General features: G+C 42.2%; 1 protein-coding gene across 1 annotated transcript; it reads left to right on the forward strand.

Moving 5' to 3' along the window:
- Positions 1–3,594: 3,594 nt before the first annotated feature.
- LOC121620627 (homeobox protein Dlx4a-like) lies at positions 3,595–20,014 on the forward strand. Its single transcript, XM_041956753.1, has 3 exons — positions 3,595–4,438; positions 7,956–8,152; positions 17,065–20,014. Exons 1-3 carry the CDS (start codon positions 4,111–4,113, stop codon positions 17,305–17,307), a joined length of 768 nt encoding a protein of 255 aa, XP_041812687.1. The 5' UTR covers positions 3,595–4,110; the 3' UTR covers positions 17,308–20,014.
- The last annotated feature ends 3,927 nt before the right edge of the window (positions 20,015–23,941 follow it).

A 23,941-nucleotide genomic window follows, 5' to 3' on the forward strand; every position in this document is an offset into this window, starting at 1 on the left:
GTTCATTGTAATAAGGGAACATGGCACTAATGGAGCTCTGCGGCACAGAGACAGAGGAATATGATATATCAGGCTCAGGATTAAAGTGCAGGTTTCTACCACAACCTCAGAGTTTTGAGAACAAAACAAAGTTCAATGTACAACTTTCCTCCAAAGCAAATGGAGAAAAATCATTTCACACTCATTGAAATGGGCTGATTTCATTCGCCTTCCCCCTGCCCCCTCCTCCTCCTCTCTTCCTGTCACCCTGAAGGTGTAAACTGACCTGCACGTGTTCCCACATGCTGCCGTGGATGAGCTCCATCTCTCGCTGTCGGACAGTAACTCATCTCCCTTTGACACCGGATGACAAATTGAGCTCCCTGCAGGCCAACAAATCAGCGCGGTTGTTTGAACACAGTCATTAGCCCGTGTTACGTGTTGAATCAGAGAGGCTAGCCTTGTATCTACATTTATCCACATTTGTTCCTCGCAGTAATGTGGCAGCCAAAAAGACGACAAAAGGACGCTGACCACCTAAATGTTAAATGTGAAAAAAGTCTATGAAGCATTTGCTTTCATTTTGAAATGATTGAAGATGAATAATTCCTCATGTTTAGAACCTTTTATTGAAGCTGAAGTGCTTCTCTGGAGACTGAGCTTGAAGTCAGTTTGGAAACTGTTGAACACTCAGCACTCTTGGGCCTAAATGCCAGAGAGAACGCTCAATTCTGAGACTTGCACAATTGAGTTTTAAAACAGCGATAATTTGCTCCTGTGTTGCAGCCCTCGCCGGCCCTGCCAACTGACCGCTTCACCTTTCTGAAAAACAGAATGAAAGTTGACGACTAAGCAACATTGTGCCACTAAATAACAGCACTGACACGGCGAGGAGGGTGCGCCCGGCGCTCACAGAGGTGAGGGCAGGGAGGGGAGGAATGTTGGCTGCAGATGAAAGCAGGAGTGCAGGCTGGGATGTGTAGTAACTCTCCACACATCAGCCTGTTGGTGTAATCAGGATCCTAGAGGCAGGAGAAGAGAAACGACGACGAAACATGCCAAAACATCTCTCATTCTGCTCTGTGTGTGTGTGTGTGTGTGTGTGTGTGTGTGTGTGTGTGTGTGTGTGTGTGTTTTTACAGTACGTTCAGATATCTTATTTTCTTCAGTTGGCATGACTAAAATTATGCTGTCAAAGCTACACAACTTAATGCTGATGGGAGTAACTGACATTCATTGATTCATTCATACTTCGCCTTCAATTCAGTCCACTTTTTACTGGCACAACTTCCTCAAAAATCTGTTTTAGAGCATAAAATCTCACCTGCCTCTTTTTCTTTCTGTCTGTGACAGCAGAGCCTCCCGTCAGAGGCGAGATTAGGGACTCCCGAGCCTCGGGGGCCGGTTGGAAAACATCCATATAGCCTTCTTTTTCCCTCCAGCTGGTTGGATGAAATCCTCCAGGAGCACCAGTGACAGAGGAAGCCTTTATGATCCTTTAAATAAAGTACAAATACAACACAATAAATGCTCCATCACAAAATACAGGTCTGCATTCAAAAACCTTACTACACCTACAGAAATATCACCAGTGCATGTACTTCCTGTGACTGATATATTATTATATGTCACATTGTTAATACTGATGTGTCAGTCTGAACTACTTTATATACAGTTATTTTAGGCCAGCAGTGCCCAACCTAAGGCTCCGGCCCCCTCGGAAGGCCGTGAGTTTACAAACAACAAAATTCTGCCACACAAATTATATTTCTTTTATAAGTTATTCTCTAATTTTTGCTTTTTTGTGAAATATTTCATGGAACTGCTCATAGACATAGACGTGTTTTTTATGATGTCCTATGGCAAAAAGCTTGGAAACTACTGGTTTAATTTTTAACAATCCATGCAAGCTTAAATATTATAGCTTATATATTATTAGTCAGATCTTAAACTACACAGTAACTACAGCTGCCAGATAAATGTGGTGCAGCAAATGGCAGGATATTTCCCTCTGAGCCAGGAGTAAGTAGAGGTGTAGCATAAAATAGAAAGCACAGCGCTTGAGCACCTATTTGTCGCCGCTTTCCGCAGCCGAGCAGCGGATCCACCGCAGTCTGACTCCACGGTGGGACCCGAGGGCCCTTCACACTCAGCCTCCACATGTCGGATTGCATCTTGTGCTTGTGTGCAGCGTTCTGATGAATGTAATAATGCGTTCCTTAAACATATAAATGTGACAGAGACTAAATGCAGTCTGGTGCAGTAAAGAGCAGCATGTATGATCGGCTGCACAGAAGAGCGCGTCCTGAGGATGCAGTTCTTCTCTGTGTGGCTCAGCAGTGTCGCCCCACATCTGTCCTACACAACTGGCGATTTAAAATGATTTACCCGGATCTAATAATTCCTCTGGAATGACTCTATCCTGCAGTATTCGATATTTATCTGGTAATGTTGAGGTTTTTTGAGTTTAATTTGAAAGCAGGCCCACAGTCCGGGATTTCCACCGCAGATGAGCATAATGACCGTGAGCTGAGTGAAATTACAGTGTCCGAGCCTCTGCTCTGCCAAAATCACAAGTCTGGAGCTTCTCTAGAGGGCCCATGTTTGTTGTAATTGTCCCTGGTGTGGGACCACAGGCGGTGCCCTCAGTGTCAGTGTGTGTGTGCGTGTGTGTGTGTGTTTTGTCACTACGCTGGCCTAAAATCAGGTTGATCTCGATAAGGTCGTCAGAAAGACGCTCCAGAAAAAAAAAAAAAAGAGAGAGAAGTAAAAGTAGAACAATGAGATGGTCTAATTGGATTTCTGCGGCTCAGTCTCAGCGTGCGTTTCATAAAAGTAATTTGGATAATAAGGTCTGCGGCCTTTCAGCAGCAGCTTATGAAGATCATTCGGTCTGATCCGCCTTATTTTGCTTTTGGCAGGCAGGACGAATTTTATTTTTGGGGAGCCGCTGGGTTTCGCGAGCCAACCTGCCATTGTCCTTATTTATCAGGCACGGCGGTAACGGACAGTTACTGTTAAATAGACTGAATATCCTGTTAACCCTCGATGTCAAAAATGGCAACAAAGACCAATTTATTACTATTATATTATTTGTATAATGATGCAAAGGATCGAGTGCATCAAAGGCCACAAGCAATGATGTACCTCATCATAGATAAGGTCAAATAACTTGTGGCAAAGTGTAATTTATCACAGTAATAACGCTAATATTTTAGCACTTATCAGCACTTATTTGTTTTTCTGTTGGCTGGGTTTACCTTTTATTTATTTACTTTATTCTTTATTTATTTATTTAGCCAGTCGCTCAGTTTGAATAGACTGTTTTGAACTGTATTAAGACGATTGTTCAGCTCATGTCTGCGTCTGCAGATTTTTTACTTTTTTTTATCCGTGATTTCACCCCCGCGGGATTAAATCTGAACGTGTAAAATGACTCCTGGCTGAAGTCTTCTTTGTGAAGTGGGCACCGAGGCCTGGAGCAGCGGCCGCGCCGCCGCTGCCGCTTGTGATTTGTGTGACAGGGCGAAGCGCCGCAGCCAATGAGCGCGCTGTGTGCGCCAAGTGGAGGCAGAGAGCGGCGCGTCCGGACGCACAGCGCGCCGCGGAGAGGAGGAACACACTGCGCTCCTCTGTGCTGCCAGGCGCCTCTTCTGTACGCGGGAGAGGACAAGCACCGGACTGGTTATTAAGCACGGAGAGACGAAGGAAAATAACCCGACTCGAAGGATATTAAATCATTTTTACGAGCTTTTCGTCAGGAGTTCCTGTTTTTTTTTTTTTTGCGGGTGCCGTCTTGGCGCGTTGGCCTGTCGTGCGTCTTGTCTTTGTCAATGGTTTTAAACGCTGAGCGTCATGTTTGTGGAGCCTTCAGCTGGGATGTAGCGGAGGATAAACGCTCCTAAACCCGCGTTATAGTCGCTTTTTCATTCAGCGGGAATATAGTGACATTTGTCGGAGGCAAACTACATTTCAAACGGCTGGTGCTGGTTTATGGAAAGTGAAACACTTCTCTGAAAGTCGACAGAGTTTTTTTTTTAACATTGATGGTGGGTTGTCTTATGATGACCCCCGCCTGGAGGTCGTAGCTGACCCTTCTTATTTCCCTCCACATCACTGCCCCTCAAACCAATGATGACTATGAGCTCTATATCGGACACTTTAGTCCCGCCTGATCCGTCCAAATCGGCGTTTTTGGAGTTCGGCGGCCACGGCTACCCGGGACCCCAGCAGCCCTCCCCCGGCCTGTCCCACAACCATTACCCGGTTCACGGTCTGCACGCCGTCGGGCCGTCGCAGCACGACGGGCCCTTCTCCTCCGGCGCATCCTCGTACGGTCGCCCGCTGGGATACCCGTCCTATCACAGCCCGGTGAGCGCGCACCACCCCGGGGCTTACCTGCCCTATCAGCACGGGGGTCACGGCGGCGCGCTTGGACACACCAGACTGGAGGACGCGGGTAGGTTTATTCAGGACAAATATGGAATATTCATGTTTGCACATTTCCTTTGCATCCACAGCTATCACCGATAGGACCTGACGCACACGGACACTGACTCTGCCATTTATTTCACGTGTTTTCAGCTGGTGAGGAGTTGAAACATGTCAGAGAAAGAAAAAAGCACTTTGAGCCACTCTGAAGCATGAGTTTAACTGAGTCATGGCTTATTTGACTTTTACTGGGCCCACCCGTGCTAAAAATAGGCTAAATGTTTTTCACTAATGATTCTGTGGGTCTTCCTCAATAACTACCGATGTGACGGCCCAAGTCGAAATGATGATAACTGTACCGCCTAACGGGACATTAAACGCAACAACACGCACGAAACAGCTTAAGGAGAAAATGTGTTCTTCACTGTTGTCTTGTTCGGGCCCACTGGAGAACTTGAAGTGCGTCTCTATTGTAAAACGCGTGTCATTTATTGCGCACAATAATTGGATGCACACAGGTCGACCGCAGCGTCATGTTTAGTGTACTTTGGGGTTGGATCGGAGATGAGTTGGAGGCCTGCAGAGACTGTGGGACAAGAAGCGGCTCTGTGGTGTCCCGCAGCGGCCCGCGGACTGCGCGCTCTCCAAACCCAAAGCCTCAAAACTCAGCCCATCATCTCTCAGATAACAGCCAGCCTGTTTCTGCTGCCTGCACACACGCGTCTAATGATAATGATAATAATAAAATAATAATGAAATAGTGATAATAATAATAAAATAATAATAACAACAATAATAGTAATAATAATGATAGTAATAATAATAATGGAATTAATTATAATTATAAAAACATTTCCACTAGGCTTACTTCTTTCACACCTGAAAAATATAAAACCAATTACTGAATTCGATTAAACCAAGAATATTTCCTGCCTCTTATAGATTTGAACTGTCTTTAACTGTCTTTCTAACCTTTCAGGAACAGATCATTTGCTCACAGAACAATCAAAAATAATAAAACACTACTTTTCAACAATTATTTTTTAAATTATTATTTAGATTTATAGCTTTAGGCCCACACCAGCAAGGCCTATTGTGAGAAATATGGATCACTCCATGCACATTTACTGCAGAACACTTGAAATATAGGTGACAGACAGCAGCTGCTATAGCTGATGGCTTGTAGTCTAAAAAGGTTTGCTTCAGTGCAATGAAATGATAAAAACATAGAATTTCCCAATCTAATATGGTGACATGAAGAGCAAAAATATGAGGTTTGCGCTGACAAAAAAGAAGATATTATTATTATACAATAGACTCATTTTCTGAAATCCATCTTTGCTTTGTGCATTTTGTGGTGAAGAAGAAGAGTGTGCACACTGGACACTTCACTCAGCCTGAAGTTTATCAACCATTATATATGTTACATTAAATTCTTAGCAGATGTGGAGTCTCATATATCTTCATATATTATTACTACTAGTAGTAATAATATATTATTATTATTATTATGTGCTGGCAAACACATGTTGGTTTTTCTGTCGAAACGGTCTTTCGTTCATGTTCTTTCTTTCTGATTCTTTCCTTTTCAGCACAAACTCAGCGTCTTATTTTGTAAATTTAACAAGTATAAAGAGGCCAAAGTACAAGAAAAATATTCTTATCCAACAGTTCAGTTGCAAAAAATATAGTTTCACCATTTATACACACAAATACATCAGAAAAATTCAAGAAAATAATTAATCCCATTTCGCCTTTGTGCCCTTTTCATTGATTTCTATGCATGTTGCTGTAAACTGCTGAACATATTCATTTAAAGCTTCATTTAATTTACATTTTTCATGGTCAACAGACATCAATCAGATGGAGATGTGAAAGGGCCAGATCAGCACTTTGAACTGGTTTCCTCCGCTTGCCTCTACAGGACATGTAGAGTTAGTTATTTTACCACAAATAAAACATCCTCAGTGTGTGTTCCCAGATGACAATTCCTTAGAAATGTGATTTTGAACTGATGACATGTTGACAGAGTGAGCTGTAAAACATGAAACTCAATGCATTGTCATGTTCTCGGTATCGATGGTTGTTGTTGACAGGTCTTCAGCTCCCAGATAAAACTGGCGATGTGTCTCTTATTGGAGTTCAATAAGTTTTCTTCATAAGAGGTCAAACAGAGAGAATAATATATATATATATATATATATATATATATATATATATATATATATATATATATATATATATATATATATATATATATATATGCTCACACATACAATCCACATATAATGTAAAGATGAAATATTAATAATGTATATAATTCTTTGGTTGGATAAACAATTCGTTATAGTTATTTTTATATTTCATTATAGTTATTTCTATATTTCTCTCTTTTATTAAATCATCAGGTCCAGTTTGTGTCAAAGTATGAATTCCTTCATATGGGACCTGAGTAAGGTTAGACTTAATGGAAATAAAATATCTAAAGAGAAAACAACAGCTGATTTTACAATCAGCTACAATTTCCTCTCAAAATGAACCCTCTTCTGTCTATGTTTCCGTCTTTCTTCGGAGAGCGCCTTGCTTTGCCGCCTCTCTCCTGCGCTGCAGAACATCTTGTGGGGCCTTGGCTCGTCGGCAGCTGTTCTCTGCTGCCACTGCAGGCTATAAGCTCATGTCATAACAAAGATCAGTGTGGGCCAACATACACGGCTGTATAGGTTTCTTGAAAAAAAAGAAGAAGAAGAAAAGCCCCCTCAGCTGAGCTGCACTTAAAGCAAACTGCTCTGTTGTCATGGAGTCATCCTCCTCACTTTACAGCGTTCTCGACATATTTCAGATCTGTGCTCCGGTTCTGGTATGTTTTCCTTCAGCTCATTGCAGTGTTAAATACACTAACCTTAGAAAAGGGAAAGCTTTATGTTCATATACTTATATGAGCCTTATATAAAGGAGCGTCATTCCAAATTCATGTTTTAGTCCATTTAAAGAAAAATGCCGCCTCCACTACTTTCTTCCATTTTGTGGTTAAATTTAATGTGCTGAGGTTTGGTGCAAGGTTAAACTTCTTCACTGTATTAAAATGGTTCAGTCCATGCACATCCTGACTGACTGTCCCTACACACAAAGACAAAAAGAAAAAGCTTTTTTTTAACAACACGCAAGTACAAATTTCCTGTGAAATGAGGCTGAATGTGTTTCTGTTTAATCTTAAAAACTTCCATCACGCTCTAATAGAGGCCACGTGTATATTGTACAAAAGCAGACCTGCTCCCTGAATTGCTGCTTTTACTTTTCCATCTACACACTACTCACGTTCTACTCTCTTTAGCATTTTTTTTGGAGCAGAAATGCTGATTAATCAGAAAAGCCACCACAAGATTCACTTTAAAGAAGCTAAAATGAGTGACAGACATGGCGAGAACTGTCAGAAACCCTGCGACTGATCTTGTGATCTTTTGCAGGATGGTTTCTGTAACGTTCAGGCCAAGCTTGTGTCCCCACTGTGTTGATGTTTATCTCTGGAAATTCCCGCTGTCCCCCAGAACACGAGAAGCCCACGGCGGTGATCGAGAACGGGGAGGTGAGGCTGAACGGGAAGGGGAAGAAGATCCGGAAGCCTCGGACCATTTACTCCAGCCTGCAGCTCCAGGCGCTCAACCAGCGCTTTCAGCAGACCCAGTACCTCGCCCTGCCCGAGAGGGCCGACCTGGCAGCCAAACTGGGCCTGACGCAGACCCAGGTACTGTGGTGGCTAACACACACACACACACAAAAAAAGACACAAAATAAGCCAATGTGGGCTATTGACATCAATACACTCTCCAACTTATTTTAGCCTGATCATGCAAGGAAATTAAAAAAAAAATGTCTTGAATGCAAACACAAAAATAGACAAAAATAATGAATGTTTTCTACTAATATGAGAATTTTTAAAAAAATGTTACAATGCTGAAGGTCAAAACATAAAAATCTGTCAGGATAAGAGCTGGCTAAGTTCTCTAACTGAGGGCATACGTGCTTCACCCTGCTGTCACAGTATATATCACACACTTTAAGGCATGAGCTCTCACTGGAATGGATGAGCACGACACAGTATTACTGATTCAACATGCACACATGGAGACTGTTAATGGAAAACACAACCAGAAAAAATTAAATCAGATTTATCGCAGAATGTCAGTTTGACGCGTGTGTGATTGTCGGCGTGGATTTGAAATCAAAGACTTCCCCGTTTTGACAGTGAAAGGGCGACGAGGTCAGCATAAAGCCCAAACAGGCACCGGTGCATTCTTGGTGACTGGTGTCATGTGCTCATTCAGTGCTTCACGCTTGTCGTTAAAATCAAAAAAACAAAGGACATGACACCGAGCGACAAGGCCAGATAAAACAAAGACGCTGGAAATGAACCAAAGAACAGGGCTGGAGCCTCTGTGTGTGTGTGTGTGTGTGTGTGTGTGTGTGTGTGTGTGTGTGTGCGTGTGTGTGTGTGCGTGTGTGTGTGTTGGGTGTAACTGTGAACATACATTTATATGTCTGCTGCCGAGGTTAAGGGGAAGACTTGTTTTGCCACTGGTCATCTTTCCCTCCCAACACTTTTATTTGTTTGTTTCCTTTCTCTCAGAACTCACACACACACACACACACACACACACACGTGCAGTCACGGGCAAATAAAAGCCTAATGGCGGCCATTTTGTCTGCTACGTGCAGTTGGTGAACCAACGTTGGACGCTGTCGCGTTTGAACAAGGGATGTTTCACCAGCATGAACATGTGAATTCCATATTTTTTTTATGAGACGCTCTGGGATTTAATAATAATCCACAACATTTTCCTATCAATAAATGTCTGCTTTTCCACACTCCACTGATATTAGACAATCGTGATTCAACCTCTACCCAGCTCATTAAAGCAACACACAGGACAGATACTGATATTGCACAAACTGCCTGCAAGTAATTTTATTCCTCTTCTTCTCCATCTGTGAACAGCAAACCTGTTTCATCAGGACAGAAATGCTATCAGATATGATTTTTATGCCTGAACGTCTTTAATGTAGGATATTAGAGAAGTCGTTCAGTTTCAGAGGTCTTTAAAATGCAGTACAATGTGAAATAACTTGTGCCAAGATGAAAAACACACGTCATCATGAATAACTGTCATAATCTGGCTGTCCGCAACATTTATTTGATTCAGTAGTTGATGTGCTGTGCAGCTCTTACACGGGTTTTCAGGCTGGACTTTAGAATAAAGAAGCTTTCTCAAGGAATTTGCAGTTACTACTCAAAAATGTAGAAAGTTGCGCTTTTCCTTTGGATAATCCTCAGGACATAAAAAGGGGCAAACACTGTATCCACCAACAAAAGCTTTTTTGACCGTTGCTAGTTTGTTTGAAGAATTTACTTTGATTGCTTACGGTTAGTTTAGGAATAAAATCTTTGTTTTTGTCAGGAAAGATGGATTCACAGTTTCATAGTTTAAAGTTCACAGGAATGAGGTGAGAGCTGCAGCTACTGCAATCTGCTAAACTAGTTAGCCTTTAGCAGATGTTCAGCTTGTTTTTTTTCTGACTGGATTGAGCGACTGCCTCATTTGGTTAAGAGGAATAAAACACAGAATTACAAAGATTTATTAAAATTGTTTTTTTTTCATTTACAGATAAACTGTGTGAGAAAAATGACTCGTGAATTTAGTTTTAGGTAAACTAAGCTAGGCTAGCGGTGGCTATCTCGGCAGCTTCATCTGACATAGCGTTAGCTCTCCTTGGCTTGGTTTGACTTGGGTTTTAGCTGTGTTTAGTACAAATTAAACATTTTATATATTATTAAAAAAGATGTCAAAAAGTCTTAACGCAGTTTAGACCTAACAAGCATTTACACTAGTTACTGTGTTTTGGCATTGTAAGGTAGCTTAGCCTAGTTATTAGCATTATATGGAAATTCTTTCTGACATTTTTAACAATTTAGTCCTTCACCAAAAAGATTTTTGAACTTGGGAGCACCAGGTGAAATTTGTAAAACAGGAAGCCTTTTCTTCATCAGCTGCACATTCACACGAGGTTTACCGTCCAGCCGCTGTTACTGAGAGCTGTGATTAGAACCGCTGTTCAGGAAAGGACAAGGCGGCACACGCTACGCCATCTTTGTGCCAAGAAATAACCGGGTCTGTGGCACGCTCTGAAAAGTCACATGATGCAGCGCTATCAAAGGTACGCTACACGTGGCGAAAAGGTGAGGAGTAAAGGGTAGAGTACTGAGCAGGTGTCCCACTGGGGGGACATTAGACAGGGTTGTTCCCAAATAGCTCATTTGAAATACGATACGTGCGTGTTTGTGTGTGTGTGTGTGTGTGTGTGTGTGTGTGCTGAGTATACACAAACAGCTGAGGTCATCAGATGAACTGTCCTAATCCCGTATGAATTAAGCACCGCAGCTTTGTTTACACGGGGAGTAAGAGATGATCCGTTCATTTGCCTTCGCCTTTTGTAGCGAGTGGCGAAGTGGTTTCAAACGTGGTCTGCTGACAGTCACACTCATCAAAGAAGCACCTTTTTAAAAAAAATCTTTCTCTCTCTGTCTTCTTTGAGGTGGTTTGGATGAGGGAAAGTGTGCTTTGACTGACTGTATTATAGTCTTTACAGTGTGTCGGTGTTTGGCTGATACTGCGCTGCAATTAAAGGATATCTCTGGCTGTAGTTTCAGGAATGCAGACACATTTTTGTGGGTTTGGGATAAAGACTGGAGGGTTTTAAGGGGGACCGTTTTTTCTGTGAATGCTTGCCCTGTTTAGTTTCGAGTCAGTATCAAGGTGAGAGCTTTTCAGATGTAGCAGCACTACAGACGGGTTTCCCACAGTTTGCCTGCTCAGAAATGATTTAATGCCCTGACTTAATTTGAACTGGTTTTACAGGTTGCTTAAAAGTCAAAATGCTAAATTATTTTTTGGAGCATCCAGTCTCTGCAGACAGTGAAGAAAGATGAAATACTCCACAGATTGAGTTTTTTTGTTCAGATTAAACACCCACAATTTTGACTTGTGAGCTTTCGAGGTACAAAGCCAGGCTAGCTGTTTCCCTATGTTTCTACTCCTTATGCTAAGCTAAGCTAACCAGCTTTATATTTAAAGTCCAGACATGAGAGTGCTATTGACCTTCTTATCAAACTCTATCAAAATGCTGTGAACTTCCCTGCTTTATACACATAAAAACACTAAACGCAGATAAATTCAGCTCTTAGTTTAGTGATGTATGATCTGTACACATCACTGACACATGACGCTTCACTTGGTATTCTGAGAGAAGCTACTGTCGCAGTTGGAGGGAGAGGTTGAGGAAGGTGGATGCATTTCTGTGCCTCTTGCTTTCCGTTAAGTTTGGCACATTTGTTGCTTTTCCCTCGTGTGATTCAATAAATCCAGGTGGTGTATTTTACAAGCATGACTTTGACGGTCGTTGCTCTTCATTCAGCCATTGAGCCTCCTCCCATTTGGTGAAATACTCATATAGACTTTTAGTCTTTCTTCTTCTTCTTCTCCTTCTTGTTTTATTGGCAGGTGACATTTGATTGATTTCTCATCTTTAGATGTTACAGCTAAAGCTCTACATACTGCCACCTGCTGTACCGGAGGGGAATGCAGCAGACGTATCAATGAGGTGGTTGTACCTCCCGTCAAAGTTACAGCGACTTTTTTATCTCTTTTTTTTAGAGAGAGGTTAAAAGTATAAGAGATCTGAACAAGAAGTCAGACAAGGATGGTGTCTAACAAAGAGTTTAGCCAGTTTATGCTCTCACTGTATCTGTAGGTTTAACCAAAACACCCCAAGCTCCTCCAGCTTATTGGGCAGGTCGCAGACGCAGTCCTTCTCCAGGTGAGTTTACCAGTGGAGAGCTTGAGTGTTAGAGACCGAGTCAGCTGTTGACTCCCCACATGACTAAATGGACGAAATTCTGATTATGGGAGGGGTCATTTGAGGGTGTATGTGGTGTTTCTTCATACAGCCATTCAGGTTTCCAAATAAATCTCACTAACCTGAGGGTTTGTTTTCAACCTGTCTGAATGCCTGTTTGTTGGCCCTTTGGCGAATGATAGCGATGTCGCTAACCACACAGACTTCACCTTTAACCATTCGTGCCACGTGCAGATGCTGCAGACATTCAGTGAGTGCTTTTTAAATATTGACACTGAACTTAAAGATCATGTCTGGCGATAGGATTGGCGCTGGAAGCTAACAGCAAGTCTAACCTGTAGTGTGAATGCAGTTTTTAAGAAATAATCTTCTTGTTGCACACTGCAAATTCCCTGCAAAACTAAGTTAATTTTTCTTGGGAAAAAATATAATTTCACAGTTTTTAATTTGAGGAACAATTTCCCATTGACTCGTCAATACAGAGTAAATGCATTTGAGCTCAATTAAAAACTGATGATAAGCAGGTACAGCTAATGGATGTTGTAAACAATGACATTTGGGAAAACACTATATTATATTATACCATTTTACAGTATAATATATTAGTTAACACATAGCATGTTGTGTTTTGCTTGGCTTGCCTTTTCTGTTTCTGGTGGTGAAACAGTAAATCAGCGGAGACAAAAACCAGCTTGTGTTGAAACACACAGTCGTGTTGCTCTCAGTCAGATGTAATTAGCCTGGTGTGTGTATGTCACTGTACAAACACATACACTATGTACTGTGCACAAACACACATTCCTCACATGCATGGATGGACATCAGTCCACACGCACACACACACACACACACACATACGTGCCCAAACATATGTAGCTCATGTGCATTTTCATACTGTATACAGATGGAAACATAACACACACACACACACACACTTGAAGATAGTGATCATACACCACATCTCTAGCCTGCCTTCATGCCATTAGGCTGGCAGCCAACCACTGACCACTTTGCTAATGTTCCCAGACACAGCTGAGAAATGGCACGTAGCACAGTTCTAACGTTTTTCCTTTAACTCTCACTCTCTCGATCTCACACGTACACACACACACACACACACACACACACACATACACACACACACACACACACACAGACGCATACTGGCCCACGCAGCTTCAACCAATGAAAGCCTTTGATTTCAGAAAATCTTCCCAGGACGCCATTGATCAACGTTTTTCAAGAATATGCAGACACACACAGTGCAAGGTTTGGATTGATATATCATGTTCACACACACACACACACTCAGCGGCACCTGTCCTGCCTCTCAGCCACCCTCCTCTAATGTCCTCTAATGTCGGTGTCATTAGTCGCGCTCTCAGGGAAGCTGTCAGCTCCGTGTTGCTGCTGGAATATGAAACCAACAATTACAGCAAAAACACTCTCACTGAGGCTGCATTAAGTTAACGTGCTGTTGATTGACTCCCGGGCTGATGAGCTGCTCTCCACACACTCACTTTAGGTTTTCATCCATAAGCCACCACTGTGGCGCACCATTCTCGGTAATTATTACACTGCAGGCACTGCAGTTTGGCAGCTGTAATTTTTTTTTATCACTTTAGTTTACAGATTATTGTAAAGATGGTCTTTCATTTAGCATGGCTGTAAGCTATAAAGGCAACTAAATTCTTCAGATTTCAGATGTGATTTTATTTATTTTATTTGCAGAATTTACTCTATATAGAAATCGGAGAACTTGCAGTATGAGGTTAAAGTGAAACTGCAAGTGAATCTCTGAATAACAGCATTATGTGCTGTAATTATAATGGTACTGCAGCTTTATGGAGTGATAGTTTAATTTTATGCATTTGCCACCATCCATACTAACTTCTAACAGGCTGTGATTGACGTCAGCAGATATACTGGAACAATAGAGATCAAATTAAATGTCAGATTTCTCGCTGCTTGACTTCTTGGCTGTGCGAGCTGAGCGCTGGGTGTGAAAGCTGGGTGCCTCTTTGATTATCGGGTAAAAGGATAATTTTTTCCACATATTTAGAGTCAATTAGACCAGTCTGAATTTAGATTTTTTATAGAATCGAATATCTTCCATAAACCACTTCAACCATCTTCATAAATACCCATAAAATCCTGGGGTAATAATTCCCAGGACTGTCAGCGCGTAGGAGAAAACAATTTCAGCGCCAAGGGTGTTTTCTCGTCTTTTCCTCTCTCTTTTATCTTCCTCTCCTCGGTTGCCGGCCAGGCCTTTTTCTCCGTGCAGCACTAGTCCTTGGGGCGTTTGCTATTCCTTTACAACACAGTTAAAACCTGTTTGAGACAAAAGTGTCCTACACAGAGTGTGTGTAATTATTTATGATTCATTTGTTCCCGCCAAGCTGACAGGTTGCCCAAGAGGCATATTCATGTAATTTGATGCTCAATTTGAAAGCAAGCTGGAAACAGAGAACATGGCATTTATATCAACACCAACACAACTGAATCATCTCTGACCGCAGAAAAATGGCTGAGGGGATATTCACTTCAGTATTTTCAGATATTCTCATGGTATAAAGGCATATTCACACACATAATATTCTTAATATGGGGCTGTTTTTTATAGTTTGGACATTATCATTTCACAAAGAAGAGCATCAGTGTCAGACTCACTCCATTCATTATAAACCAGTACGGACTAATGGTGTAAATGAAACACAGTATTGCAGTAATCTTATCATACTGAACGTGATTAGCTCCTCTGGCATCTCTGCCATCTTGTGTGGTCGTCAATGGTGCAGTCACGCCACTGTACTTTACTTTCTGTAACATAATTGTCAGCTTGCACGCCATGACCTACACAACGTTTGTACGGATCATTTGTGCATCTGTATGACTCATTATCACCTAATTGTCGGCTATGTTACTGCATTGTTGTCCATAATGGTAGCTTGTAGGAAAGATGAATGTAACGCCGTCAGCAGCAGTCGGCCATTGTTGGAGGATACCAACCGTCACCACCAATCTAGCCAGGTAGTCTCAACTCATCGCAACTCAGGTAAACTTAAATCTAGACATGGTCGGTAAACAGTTTCTCCCGAGCCACTGCCGTCTGTATAGTGGGCTGTAACAGCCAATCACACGACCAACAACCAAAAAAAGTTAGATCATGAGTGCAGGACCAACAGAGTAAATGTGTGAATGCAGCTTTAACATTTTCTCACTTTTAGACAGATGGGTTGCTATGTTAAATTTAGACATTGTGCTAGTTATGCAGTTACACAGTGAGGCTCCATAGCATGATAGTGACAGTGGAGCTTGGCATAGCTGGGATGTTATGTATAAGGGTGTAAGCTCGCCATCTGCTGGCTGTTTGCTGTAGGTGTCCCAGAGAACTGCTGAGGTAGCACAAAACACACTGAATAAGGTTCAAAACATGAAATGTTGCAGTATGCAGTCAGAAACAAAGCTAGGCTAACAGTTCATTTTTCTAGATACCAGAAGATTAATCATGCATGATTAGCCAACGTTTTGTTAGCATTCAGTTAGCATAACATTAGCTAACCCTCATTACCTAACATCAATACTCTGTGGAGAGCTTCTCTTTATATGAGCACTTGGCTTTTGCACAAACTTTATATTTTACTGATCATTGAAGACCGACAGGTGGCAAAAAACTGGTGATGGTGACAGTTAACGACAGCTAGTGCGCCACCCCACAACGCGCCACCATTCATATTCCCTAATCCTAGAAGGCGTGTTTGTGGGCGGTATAGGGATACAATATTGCATGTAATATGACCTCATCATAGTTTATTGTGGTTTTGTCTTTAATCATTTCGATATTAATAATAGCCAGTGGTTGTTATCTCTAATTACCTCGTTAAAACGTCTCTGTAATAGTGTTAAATGTTTTATGGAAGTTGGATTCACGCACTTCACTTAAGTCCTGTTCAGTTTGGTTGGAGCAGTTAAAACATTAATGCAATAATATGCCTGTGTCTTAAACAAACAGCCTGCGTTTAGATGCACATACTGTATGCTCTTGATGATGGCACGTGAACATGAGTCTTTCTAAACGTCGGCCTCCTGGCCTGCAGGTTTTCATGGTTCGTCCCTGCTGTTTTTAATGGCCAATTTTTTAGTGGAATTATTGATGCATTTAGTCCACAACTCTGTTACGTGTTTCCTTTCCATAAGAGGTCATGTTAGGTGACAGTACTGGCGAAGCAGCAGAGAGGTTACTAAATATCAAGGGACTGTGTAATAATTCACTCGTTCAAGCAGCTAAATCAACTTTTGAAGAGATATTTTGGGTGGCAGAGGTCAGTGTGTGTTTTTCCACACACATGCAGGTCATTGGAAAATACTTCATTACAATGAACTTGTTCAACTCTTTGTCTTTCATACTACTAAGTTATTCTTCATTTCTGAAATGTAGTACACTTGGCTCAGGTTGTTGATGCATACTGTCATAATTTCCACAGACGAATTAACACACCGCCCTGTGTCAGTTAATTAAGGATAGAAAAGAAGTTGACAAAACACTGAGCAGCACTGGCTGCTCCATGATATTTATTATACAATACAATCACAGATCCACAACCTAAAAACACATTACAGGTCAGTTAACGGGGCGTCCTGGTTAGGGGTTTCAAACACTGACCATGTCATGCCCACTTAGTGCATTTTTGCAGTGCTGTGTCTGGAGTCACATCTACTGTTTCCCCTCTCCTCGTCCTCCAGGTGAAAATATGGTTCCAAAACAAACGATCCAAATACAAGAAGATCATGAAGAACGGGCCCTGTGGACCTGAGGGGGACCACCTCGCCCCGCCACCACCATCCTCCTCTTCTCCATGCTCCCTGTGGGACATCAGCATGGCCGCCAAAGGCGCGCCGGTGCATTCTGGAGGATACATGAACAATTTTGCTCACTGGTACCCTGGACACCAGCAGGACTCCATGCCGAGGACTCAGATGATGTGACAGACAGGAGGACGCGACACTTCCGGGACATATAGTGGATTTATACCAGCAAGCTGACTGGAGCTGTTAGGGACATGGACATTGTTAAGAGTCCGAGCCGCTCTGGAGGCAAAAATAATGAAACTGGCAGAGATCAATTGCAGTGACCTGATATGTGGCTAATTTACTTTAAGAGCTAAGAAAATTGTAAAGGACAGACAGCTATTAAGATAATTACAAATTTGATAGAAAATATTACTTTGAATTTAACTTGTTTCCAGCATTCACAAAATATGTCATCAAGACTGTAACCATAGCAATGAGGTAGACCCGGCTACATGATTTCACCACTGCAACCACAACAGTATAAATAAACCCAGTAAGACTGCTAATGAGCTTCCAACCAGCCGTCAGCTGCCGACTAAAGGTGGTTAGCTGTGCGTCTGCATCTGTGATGTCCAGCACATCCTGATAAGAAATGAACAAAATGGCTCAGACCTCAGTGCCGGAGTGATTAGCCAGATATGAATAGTGCTTAATTGGTCAGAGCCTCGACTGTGAGGACTGAATACTCAGACCTGACAGCCTGTAGATCGGAGGACTGAGCATTAGCTGCCATGCAAATCCTACCACTCTGCAGCAAACTGACAAAAAACTGCATTCCAGCCACAAACCATTGAGTAGTTAGCCTAGCAGACCTTCCAAAGCGAACAAACCATGCTGGTCTACAGCTGTGTAAGGCTAGGTAACCTTTCTGAAATGTCCCGAGTTCCACAAAAAGGAGATGATTTTTTTATGCTTTTATTTGTAGTCTATTATTTCACTGTGTTTCACTGATGTCAATGTTTTTGTTATTGGTAATTGTGTGTATTTGACTCCACTTATTAAGATTTAGAGTTACTGTGTTTCTTTGCTGAACAGCAGCCTCACAATGACAGGATAACGCCAACAGGCAGCTTTCCATGTAGCAGTAGACCAGAGTAAGACAGTCAGAGAAGTGACTCAGTCATGTCCTTCACACAGCAACATCTGTCCAGCTGGTTAAAGTTAATATTAGCCATGATAAGCTACTGGTCACCCCTCGTTTTGTAAGGCTGTGACAGTGTGTCCTGAATGGAGTAAGGGTTGGATTAATTGCTAATGAATTCCACATTTGTAAGAGGAAGATCATGCTGTTTCTTCTTTCAAACGCTGACATCGTCTCACTTTAACACAGCCAGTCCGGTTATTTCTGTCTCCAGAGGAGCTCTGCCTGCCAAGACTTTTCTGATAAAGCTACAACTCAACGCCGGCCCCGCGTCCCTCTCTCTGGACGTTTCAGGTGCTTCACTGTCTGTCCAGCTGGTTGCAGGGAGGGCAGGCACACGTGTTAAAACAAGGGTTCTTCAGGGTTTCTGCGTAGTTCTTCTTCATGGGACGGTACTGATTCAAAGGATGCTCCGGTTTGCTAACGTTAAAACAACGCATGAAATGAAGAAAAGCTCATTCAATCCAGACCATTGTGTGTATTTTAGAAATGCTGACAGGGGGTAACACTTGAGCGGTTCTGTGTAGTATAAAGAGCTTTAAAGAGCCATTATGACACAGCACCAACAGGGGCTCTGATGGGCTATATGAACAAGCAGCCTACTTATAATCCCCCTTTTTAGGAGTATATGGGAAATAGGTACTTAATGGACACGGCTACTTAATTGTATAAGTCAAATTTTATATATATATTTTGATAATAATAAAAGATGTCAAACAGGTGAAAGATCAAGATAGAAAGGTTTTGGAAAATCTCACATGTATTAAACAAATCACAGCAGGTCATTAAAGACGTTTGTGTTGATTATCATAATGCATTCCTCTGACTCGATTTCAATGAGGGGGCTAAAACTCAGTTTTGCCCCCTGAAGCTGGATTTTAGTCAGGTTGGAATCTTTGCAGGTGAACAGCGAGCTGGCAGCTGCAGGGACTTTGTCAGGCTACACAACAGGAATAAATTCTCATTGTGAACATTTCACTTTTATTTTCTTTTTTTTCTCCGATGGTTGCTGTCAGTTTAAATGTTTCATCCCTTTTTTTCTGTTGTCCTGTTGAGACCCTCTGAAACTCCTCATGACCTGCAGTTTGCAGTCAAATATATAAGCCATGATCTGTTGACTGGAATTTATTCAACAACCTCTTCAAATACTGAATTAATATTTTGCCGATAATATATTGGCTGTGGGTCAGTATGAGCTATGTCATTTGAAATAAATCAAACCCAGTGATCATTGCCACCCTATTTCATTTTGTTTATTTAACTTTCGGCCGACAGTGGAAAAGATTTGTTTTTGCACAACAGATGATATCAAAATAAGGCTTCAGTAATGTGTAAAATAACATCGTCCTTCTCAGCGTAAGGTCTCTGTGTGCCCCAGAGGCCTGGAGCCATTTTCTGTAAAGTCATAAATCAGAAGGAGCGGGTCACGTCTTTCGCCCCGCAAACATCTGGAAAAGCAAAAAGAGTCGTCAAACATCGTCAATGGTTTTATAAAATGACCACGTCAATTATAGGTAATTTAGGACACAGCTTGTTAAATAAAGCTTTCACTCTGACGCTGTAATTATCTGTAATTGTCAGTCAAGGGAATATCCCTCCGCCTCGGGCCCTGAAGGAAAAGTCTAGGAAGTAGTGGATTACATCAAACTGGATTACTGAGGGCTAATCTTTTCACAACAAATTCATCTGTTGAATGAATATCACAAAATGCACTCATACATTCATGTTATGCTGCCTGGGTTTAATTTTAATTCTCCTTTTGGAGATGATCTAAGAGAGCAGGAATTTTTAGTTCATTTACTTTATTTTTCTAAGAACAAAAAAGGAAAGAAGTTTGAGTATATTCATTTACTGTGTTAGTGTAGTCCAGCAGTCAGGTCACTGTTTTGACTGGTCAGATAGACCGAAAGGACCAAAGAAAACTCAGCAAATTACCTTCAGGTGCAGTTTAATATGGGAAAAATAGGCCACAGTGATATGTGTGTCTGACAGTTTGTGTACATTCAACTAAAGAGGTGATAAAATCATTGTTTCCTGGCAGAGAGAGAGGGAGGGAGGGAGAGAGGGGGAGAAAGGGAGAGGGAGAGAGAGGGGGAGACAGAGAGAGAGAGAGAGAGGGAGAGAGAGAGGGGAGACAGAGAGAGAGAGAGGGAGAGAGGGGGGGAGAGGGAGAGGGGGGGGCAGAGAGAGAGAGAGAGGCGGGGGAGAGAGAGAGAGAGAGGGGGGGGAGAGGGAGAGAGGGAGAGACAGAGAGAGAGAGGGAGAGAGGGGGAGAGCGGGAGAGGGTGAGAGAGGGGGAGACAGAGAGAGAGAGAGAGGGAGAGAGGGGGGAGAGGGAGAGAGAGAGGGGGGCAGAGAGAGAGAGAGAGAGAGGGAGGCGGGGGAGAGAGAGAGAGGGGGAGAGGGAGAGAGGTAGAGAGGGAGAGACAGAGACAGAGAGAGAGAGGTAGAGAGAGGGAGAGGGAGAGAGGGAAGGAGAGGGAGAGGGAGAAAGAGAGAGAGGGAGGGGGAGGGAGAGAGGGAGAGAGACAGAGAGAGAGAGTGAGAGAATGGGAGAGAGAGAGAGGGAGAGAGGTATTGTTGCGCTGTCACACTGTGGCATGAGAAGACCACACCCAGAGGTCTGAGTACATATAGCTCTGTAGTGTCTTGCTGTACAAAGGAAACATGACTGTCACCATATAATCATGTCAGGATGCTTCATTCAGACCCAAAGATTTTGTTTGCAAACTGAAGGCACAGGATGGAGTCAGTGCGGCTGGCAGAAAGAAGACGAAAAGATGGAGCTAATCAAAAATAATGAACTGTGGAGGTGGGCTGTGTACTCGAGTAATACTCCAGCTCTAACATGGCTAAACTTAATGTTGGACTCAGTAAAGTCCAAGGTGGATAGGACGTCCTCTAAATGCTTCCAATAATCCACTGTATCAAGTCTGGGCAGCGATGGATACTTATACCACCCTGTGAAAATATGTACTGCATTCAAAATGTTACTACAGCGAAAGTATTTTCAGCAAAATGTACTGAAAGTATCAAGTAAAAGTACTCATTCTGCAAGTGTTTTACTGTTATATATGATGTTTTTAATATCGCTGCTGCATTCACGTGTCTGCTGCATTTTACATTTTAACTCCTCGATATACTGTTGGCTAGTTTAATCTGCAGCACTGCATCATATTCTGTAAGATCATCATATGTTTGTAGTGTTGCTGTCCTCTGAAAACCACGTATCTCCATCTTTTCATGAGCTCAGAAAAACAGGCTGTTTTCAGCTTTGTGACGATGCATTTTTAACACGTTTATTTGGGTTGAGAATTAGGAGAATTTTCTCAACCCGTAGTTCAACATTTCAGCCTTCAGTTTATCAGAAAAGCTGGAGACACATGGTTTTCACTGGACAGGAAGCGTACAAAGTTGCATAAAATGCAAATACTTAAGCAAGGTTCAAGTACCTCAAATTTGTGCTTAATTACAGTACTGCAGTAGAAGTAGCCTACTGAGATACATTCCACTACTGGCTCTAGCGCCATTAACATCCTTCAGCATCTTCACAGTTAGCATTAACAGCCAGCAGTGACCCTCCACCCCCCTCAGTTAAACTGTTCAACCCCAGAATCCATCCGTCCCCCTGGGTGCATGACAGTACGATTGCACACCGAGCTCTGGACATGATATCCTCTAAACACAGAGGAGACATCTGTCTTTTTAATGGGCTCTCTGAGTGTATTTTGATACTGAAGTGGCCTATTTAACACATTCCTCATGTACAACATCTCATACTGAAGACTGAAATGTTTCAGAGATTTGCAGGAAATGTATGAAAGTGACACAATAATGTCGTCCTCTCTTTTCTCGGTAGTTCATCTTGATGTACTTTTCTTAATTACCAGTGCGGCCGGTCACGTGACGCACAATGTTAACCATGACCGCAGAGAGAGAGAATGATGTCAAATGATGTTTCATGTGCACTGGTGGAGTTAACATCAGGTCATTTAAAGTCTTGAATGGTGGTGAAACTTTACAGTAAACAGAGGATTTATAGCATAAATGAAATAGAATCCATTTTATCTAGAATGAATTTATTGCTGAAGCACCTTTTATACATTTTCTCCACAAAATCCCAAATGAAACGCTAAGTCAGGTGTTAGCCAGTGAGAAACTTCTGGTTGAGTTTAGGTTTATTTATAGTGTTGTTTTGTAGCATGTATATGTCGGGATAACTATTACATAGTTAATTCTGCATATTTATATGTATAATTACAACATAGAAATACATATAAACCTGCTACAATGTGTGCAAACACTTAATAAATGCTTTACAGCACACTGTAAATAGTTATACACCACTATAGGAACACATTGCAATTGTTATTAATTGTAAAGAATCTTTAATCCTCCATTTTTAATTTAGATGCTCATATTTCACAATAATTCACACTGCAAGCGTTTGGATCCATCCATCTATTTGTTCACCTCCTGCAGGTATACATTACTCTCCAGGGGTGTGCTTCTGGACATTACTTTTAAAACAGTGTCCCTTCTGTATGCTGCGAACCAGGAAGTGCGGCAAGAAGCAGGCTGACTGGGCGTTAACCTCTGACCTCTGGCCTGCTGAGGTAAAGCGAAAGCGAGTATACAGGCAGCCGCCTACCTTTTAAAGGAAAAATATCCTGAAATGGACACATTACAGCAGCTTTGTAACTATTTATAGATGTGCTTAAAAGCAGTGAAGACGTAGTGCGTCGGAGGAGATTTGGGTTTAACAGTGAAGCACTCTACACACAGGAGGCTTTCTTCCTCTTCCTCCCCAGCAGGGACAGCTGACTGCAGTCTTTTTAAAGGGAAACACATGTTGGGGAATCTGAACATTTTGCAGCCATATCAGTGGACCACGGAAACAAGACATCACTTGTTTACATTTCTGGCAAGCCTTCATCCTTTGCGGAGGCGCAGTGGAGGCGTAGGGAGAAACTGAAAGCTGTTTGTTAAATCCAGATTTTTGTCACTTTGGACACTCTTTTGGACTCCTGCCCCTCATCAGTTACGTTTTACACATCTTTTCTTACGTTCTTCACCTCTGAGGATCAAACGTCTCTTTCAAGGAGCCAGACGCTGGATTTTTCAGAAGGCCCCGTCTTATTTAATCCGCTGCTTGGAGCAGCATCCTGTTGCCTCTGGTGAAGTTCACGCCGGAGAGTTTTATGGAATACTTCAGACACGTCGTGCTGTCCTAATGAACTGATGGAAGCCCGTCGGGGGCGGGGGGAACCTGGCAACACAACCCCGTCTGCTGGAGAGAGGGTGAACGAGGAAGACAACAACAACAACAACAAGGGCCTCACACACACACACATACACACATACACACACACACCTCTGCCTTTAGAGAAGTGGCACAGACTTTTAGATTATGGACTGTGGATGGTGTGTCTTATCTCCTATGAATGATTACACCACCAGTATCTCTCTGGTGTGTAAAAACTGTATTAAACCTCCACCCATAAAAACATGTTTTGAAACGTATGAAATACTCTGCAAATCAGCTGTGTTTAAAAGTTGAACTCCTCCACGTAAGACTAAAAAGCTCAGCGTTTGTGTGCAGGAGAGTCTGAGAGTTGCACGCTGGAC

The sequence above is a fragment of the Chelmon rostratus genome, chromosome 17, assembly GCF_017976325.1.
Source record: "Chelmon rostratus isolate fCheRos1 chromosome 17, fCheRos1.pri, whole genome shotgun sequence".
In the NCBI taxonomy this organism is placed as follows: Eukaryota; Metazoa; Chordata; class Actinopteri; order Chaetodontiformes; family Chaetodontidae; genus Chelmon; species Chelmon rostratus.

What these genes read in the sequence shown, in the direction of transcription:
- LOC121620627 (XM_041956753.1), top strand. Translation starts at nt 4,111, where the DNA reads ATGATGACTATGAGCTCTATATCGGACACTTTAGTCCCGCCTGATCCG. An exon ending in CACCAGACTGGAGGACGCGG is followed by an intron (nt 4,439 to 7,955) that starts GTAGGTTTATTC and finishes GCTGTCCCCCAG; the next exon opens with AACACGAGAAGCCCACGGCG. An exon ending in TGGGCCTGACGCAGACCCAG is followed by an intron (nt 8,153 to 17,064) that starts GTACTGTGGTGG and finishes CTCGTCCTCCAG; the next exon opens with GTGAAAATATGGTTCCAAAA.